Source organism: Callorhinus ursinus, unplaced genomic scaffold, assembly GCF_003265705.2.
Source record: "Callorhinus ursinus isolate GAN/ISIS: 27379988/994484 unplaced genomic scaffold, GSC_fseal_2.0 scaffold34, whole genome shotgun sequence".
Classification (NCBI taxonomy): Eukaryota; Metazoa; Chordata; class Mammalia; order Carnivora; family Otariidae; genus Callorhinus; species Callorhinus ursinus.
This window is the reverse complement of record NW_027397096.1, coordinates 9,769,014-9,775,013: the sequence shown is the minus strand read 5'-3', so window position 1 is coordinate 9,775,013 and position 6,000 is coordinate 9,769,014. Positions and strand designations below refer to the sequence as shown.

At 43.8% G+C, this 6,000-nt stretch overlaps 1 protein-coding gene across 15 annotated transcripts in view; it reads right to left on the bottom strand.

The window, feature by feature from the left end:
- Positions 1-6,000, bottom strand: part of SYNRG (synergin gamma) — a 79,830-nt gene that overhangs the window by 18,526 nt on the left and 55,304 nt on the right. For 12 of the 15 annotated variants that reach the window (XR_003204296.2, XR_003204297.2, XM_025851179.2 and 9 more), the window contains 4 exons: positions 3,329-3,922; positions 2,021-2,184; positions 1,167-1,220; positions 569-665 (listed from right to left, as the gene is read on the bottom strand). Coding sequence is in view for 13 of the 15 variants with exons in the window: in XM_025851179.2 (XP_025706964.1) it covers positions 569-665; positions 1,167-1,220; positions 2,021-2,184; positions 3,329-3,922 (909 nt within the window). In the remaining 2 variants the exon portion in view is untranslated. The remainder of the gene's footprint in view (positions 1-568; positions 666-1,166; positions 1,221-2,020; positions 2,185-3,328; positions 3,923-6,000) is intronic. The other 3 variants (XM_025851183.2, XM_025851188.2, XM_025851184.2) reach the window with 2 other exon arrangements.

Below are 6,000 nucleotides of genomic sequence, written 5' to 3'. Positions count from 1 at the left end.
AGCAGGGAGCCCGATGTGGGACTCGATCCCGGGACTCCAGGATCATGACCTGAGCCGAAGGCAGTCGCTTAACCAACTGAGCCACCCAGGCGCCCGGACTGGGACATTTAATAGCTGAAGATGGTCAGGGAGGTAAGGAATCTGTGAAGTCATTAAGGGGTACAGAGGAAGAATCGACAAAGCATAAGCATGGTAAGGCATTAACTGGAGACCCAAGAATTTTGCTGAGATCAGGAGTTGGACGCTTAACCGATGGAACCACCCAGGCGCCCCCACAAGGATTTCATTCTAATGCCTCATCTAGGTCAGGTTCTTTGATAAACCAGTAACGCAGACCCAAGTTTATACTGTTGCTGGTATGTATATAAGGACTGAGAAACTTCGCCACAGGGACCTTAAGTCAAACAATTGTTTCTGTGACCTAAGCATCTTACCTACAAATGCAGATGCTACTTAGTGAAGTCACATGTAGCTTGAAAGATCTAGACTAAAATACTTACCATAAGGGAAAACTGAAAATACTGTGAAGTGTCAAGATTTTGAATAAGTAAAACACAAAAGAACATACCTAATAAATACTCCATGCCTTGAGCTGACTGGATTACTTCTGTGCACACACAACTACTACTGATTCCATTTAAAGTATCATTTGCCTTCTTAATGACCTATGGGAAATGAAATCACATCACCTTAGATAATCGAGAAAAGTCACTGCAAATCAATTTCCTATTAGGAGAAAACCCAACGGAGAAGCCAGGAGGTGTGAAAAAGCACGACGGGCTGATAGATGTTTATGACTATGCGGACATGAATCTGAGAACTTAATTTTAACCCTGAAGAAACAATCCTCCATTTCTTTGGAAAAGAGAGAGGTTCTTTAAATACTATTTTAATTTAGGCAGCGTTAATGATATCATTTTGTTATTTTTTAAACACAGTGACAGGTGAGGACACAAGTGACAAATGAGCCAGTGTTTGCTATCATATATGTGAAAGAAGCCTCCCTTAAGCTGTCTGACTTTCCATAGAGCTTCCCTTTGCACGAGGCCATCAACGGAGGGCTCTCCTCGGGTTTTCCTCTGTCCACTCAAATGAACCAAAAGAAGGCAAAATGGCACAAGACAGCACTTATGAGCATGTGAGGACCACAAAAATGACATACTCACATCTAGGGCACTCCCCAGGCATCTCTGCCATTCGTATGCATATCTCTCATTCTCCTGTGAAATTTATAACAAGAACTGGGTTAAACCAGGAAGGCCGGAATCCTCTGACTTCTGTCCATTTAAAGAGCACTAGAAGACTCTTTTTATTAAAATCACTCTACTTCAAGCACAGTTTATCTTTGGAAACCACTAATGACTATTCAAAATTATTAATACGTGTAACTTCTGAGCACAGGATTTGCAAATCTCAGGGAAATGTTTTGTAGCAGCTTCCCTCTGCAAATGTTGCCTCATTTGTTCTAGTAATAGCGTAAACTGCTTCAAAGGTGCTCACCACATAGATGTTTCGTACAAGAGCTAAGCCTAAACCACTGGCTTCCTGCACCACAGCTAGGCCGCTGTGCGCGTATGAGTGACAAGGAGAGGCAAGGCGGAGAGTTAAGAGCATTGGCTGTGGGAGGAAGACAGTGTGGGACTAAGACGCAGCCAACAAAGATCTGGAACATTTTCCCCCTCTCCTCTATTTTGACGTCTTAACGTCAAAGACGTTTAGACGCTAAGTCTAAAACGATAAAGTCTAAGCGCTCAAAGAAAAGTTCCTTTAAACACTTTCGTCCTCGTGAAGTCTCATGAATAATTTCAATTTTAGGGTCGCTGACAACTTTTGTCAGATGTCCCATCTGAGAAGTATTTTCATCCAGGGCTAATGTTACCATCCTCTCCCTCTAATTAAATATTTTATGTCTGGTTCCTTGTGACTTTCTGCCCCCGCTTCCCTGGAAGTATCTTTTCTTGAGGCCCTCAGTGCCCGGCTGGTCTTCGACCTGCCCCCTGGAGGAAACTCCCCTACTCACCTCCACCTCTCCTGTCAGATCTTTGTACTTGTCACGGATGACAGGCAGGGCCGGCTTCTCACTCAGAGTGTTGGAACGGTCTCTGAAAGGCTGTTCCGAAGCCGGAGAGGGAGAAGAACGGCTTATTTCTTTATCACCAAGGCTCAAACTCCTTTTGTGTGATCCTGGAGGAGTGGATGGCACGGTCAAAGGTCCTCATCACTCAGATTAATTCAAGCCGAGGCTTTTCCTTGCTAACATGACCCTCTCTTCTTTAGATGCTTATGTCATGAAGCATTCAGAAACGCAATCCTTGTTCATTCTTCTCTGGCAAGCTATCCAAGCATATCTCAGAAATAGCGTGCGTTTGGTTCTAGACCACGTCAATAAAGCGAGTATTGCAATAAAGTGAGTCAATGAATTTTTATGGTTTCCCAGTGCATGTAAAAGTGATGTTTACCCTACACTGTAGTCTGTTAAGTGTGCAATAAAGAGCATTTTAAATATCAGTGCATAAGAGTTGGGCTGCTTTTCCAGTCATTAGTCATGGATTTGCACCAAGCTCCTACCTACTCCCAATCCAACAGAAATCAATGATGCCTCTGGTCAGGACGGGCTTAAAGCAGGAGGGGCACACTCAAATGCCTTTGGGGAGCAGGCAGGTCAAGTAAATGACTGAAGTAGGTCAGCCGGAGACAAGAAGTGGTGGGCCTGTGACACCGGGACAGCGCGTCCCATCTGTCAGAGTGCTACTCAGCCCCACGGGATTGTCAAAAGGGGAGACACAGGCTTAGTAGTGTCAGATAGGACAACTTTTCAAGAAAAGCTAGAAATCTAGACTAGGAAATCTCATGATTCTTATATACTGGCAACTGTTCCACACATTAAAAAACCTTCTGTGTGGCTCAATCAAAACAAAAGTCTGCAGACCGGATCCAGATCCATGGCTACCATGTTGCAGTCTCTGGATTAAAAAATACCGTCCATAGCCAGCGAGTAGGAGCGGAGCTAACTTGCCCACAAGTGGATCAAATCCATTTCTCTGGCTCTTTTAACACAGTACCCCTCTAGCCAACATGCTAATGAATAACAGACTCTGCGCTATGTTTGTTTTTAGCCCCAAAAGCAATTATCTGAGGGATATTTGCTTGCCTGCAGTTCAGCTGCAAACCTTTTTTTACAGCTATGTGTAACAGACCCTGACTTCAGAGGCTGCAAAATCTATTTCCCCCTAAACCAGAGGCCAACTTTTTATTCATATGAAAGAACGTCTATCACCTCAGCAGAAGAAACCGTATAGTACAACAGTCTTCACCGAAAGCTACTCACCTTGAACAGAAAGGTCAAAGGTCGCCAGCTCACTTTTGATCATTTCTTCACTGGATTTCATTTTGCTCTGTGAATTGGCCACCAAAAAGTCAAATTTGCTGATTTTGGGCTTTTCACTTTGAAACTCTCCAAAGTCATCTGAACCCTCTTTGGGGGTGTCGTGAGAAGTGCTGCTGGAAGCTGGGCTCAGACAGGTGGCCTCCTGGCTCCGTTCGGCTGTTGGCAAGTCCTGTCTTGTGAAATCTTTATATTCCCCGCTTTCATATTCCTTTTGCTCACTGGCCTGAGGAATCACATCTTTAAAATTGGCAAAAGCTGGGAAGGCGGTCTCTGGAAGAGCATCTTCACTTGTGAAGGTTGTTACTTTGGAGAGAGAGGTCATGGTGAGGTTTTCGGAACTGCCAAATGAAGTCTCTTTCTTTTGAAGAACTGAGGCAGCTGAGGAGGACCCGCTTCCTGCTGAGAGGACAAATGGAGAGAGTTTTCTGCCCTGAGACGCATCATCCCTGTCTGCCCAGTCATAGCTCGTAAGTGTGCTCACTGCAAAATTGCTACTGTAGGTTCCAAAAGCAGCATATTTTAAGTCCTCTATATCTGAAAGGGAAATAAGACCCCACGATTAGAGGCAAGCTCATGATTTAGGCAAAATGCCCTAAACTCTGCGGAAGCAAAATGTCTAGCATATTTGATTAGTTTTATGCTATGCTGGAGTTAACTAAATTTAGAGCTTGTACTAAAATTAAAGGAATCGGGCTGTAAAATCTGATCTTTAAAAACCCACATTAGCTTTGAGTTGGCATTTATATTTAGTTACAAAGAGCCTTTTTTTTTTTTTTTTTGCATGTAAAGATTACTATAAAAAGACAGGAGTATCATCTACCAGTGTATGACATGGTTCAGGTCATTTAATAAACTGTTCACATATAAAGTTTAAAACGTACTTATAATACTCCCTGCCTAAAACTGGTCCCTTTCATCTTGACTTGGTTGGGAAATATTCCTTTGACACACGGACATATTAAATGTACATGACAAACTACTTAAAAACTGAGAGTTTCTCAAAATTGAAGTGAAAATAATGTTACCTAACTTTTAACCCATTCTTAGGAGTCTCTGTCTCAGGTAAGATCAAAGGTAAGATTTTAATTAAGCAGTTACTTACCTAGTTGTTATTGTCAATATGGACGCCACACTGCTGTGATGGAGTATGAGAAAGAAAAAAAAAAATCAATCTAATCTACTTTAGCCTCTAAAAAATAGAATCAAACTTCTGGGTTCTGGTGGGTTCCTGTTTCTCCTTCAACTATGTATCAGCCCCTCATTAAAAAAAGAAAAAAGAAAAGAAAGAAATTTTGGGGCAGAAGACTCATTTTACAAAGTAGTCTTAATATTCGTTTAAATAATTTAAGAGGTAGCATAAAACAGCAGAGAGAATGTAAGGTTTTGTTTTAAGTAGGCTCCATGTCCAGCGTGGAGCCCAATGTGGGGCTTGAACTCATGACCCTGAGATCAAGACCTGTGCTGAAATCAAGAGTCAGAGGCTTAACCGACCGAGCCACCCAGGCACCCCAAGAATGTAGCTTTTTGATTTAGACAGATCACGGTTCAACTCCACGGTGCCACCTACTGCTTGCGTGACACGACGCAAGTTATTTAACAGTTCTCGTAACTTTGGTTTGCTTCTCCGTAAACCTAGACGACCATGGCCTTGGAAGGGCGGTGCCGTGACGCGTGTAGAGGGCCCGGCTCAGCCCCTGAGGAGCAATGCGCGAGAGCGGGCCTTGTACACAGCACAGAGGCCGCCGACAGAGGCCGCCGGCCTCCATCTGACATTTAGTTGCTGCCTTAGGGCCTAAAATGGAATTATTTCAGAGTACAAATGAAATGTCAACTCATCCTTTTAATGGTCTTAACTGGGGGGAGTTTCCTGCCCGTTTTCAAAGAGCAAAGCAGCTGAGGCTGCGGAGCCACGCCTCCTGCGGGCCGCCCGTCCAGTCTGGCTGACCGGCTGAGTTTCATTTCCCGCTCGGCGGGCCAGGCCAAGACTCCCTCTCTTTCACCACCGCAAGCGTGGTTGGCAAGGCAATGCTCGAAAGTCCTGTGACCCAGGTTTTGCTAAGTCAACAGGTGAACCACACTAGGTCCTTGTGTCTGTCTTCCCCTGAGGATGAAGGGATTCCAGACATTTCCACAGCTCTTCTAAGAGTAGACTCCAAACCTCTCTTGTTTTCTCTTTCAACTCAATTAGGAAATGGGCACCAAATAATAAAAGTGGAAAAACTGTGGATTACACAAAAGGCAAACAAGGAAAAAGCAGATAACTTTCACAGGACAGTGTTTTTTAAACCTCTGTGGTGTGAACGGTACCCTTCAAATCTGGCTGGTTAAACAGAAGGGGGAAAAAAGATTCAGGTGAGAAATGTACAGTTTAGAATGAATAAAAAGAGGCCCCAGGCAAAAATGCTTTGGCTGTAGTGTTTTGTTCCTCCCACCCCTCCCCCAAATAGTGAAAGGGATCAGCAGGTGCCCTGACTCAATGAGGTGAACTGCAATCAGGAGGCAGATGCAGTTAAACACGAGAATCGTCTTCAAGGGGTGCATTCAGAAAAATGTCTCACAACATGGGTATTTTTTATTATCAGACCCTACTAGAAAGCTTTTTGGGGAAGCTG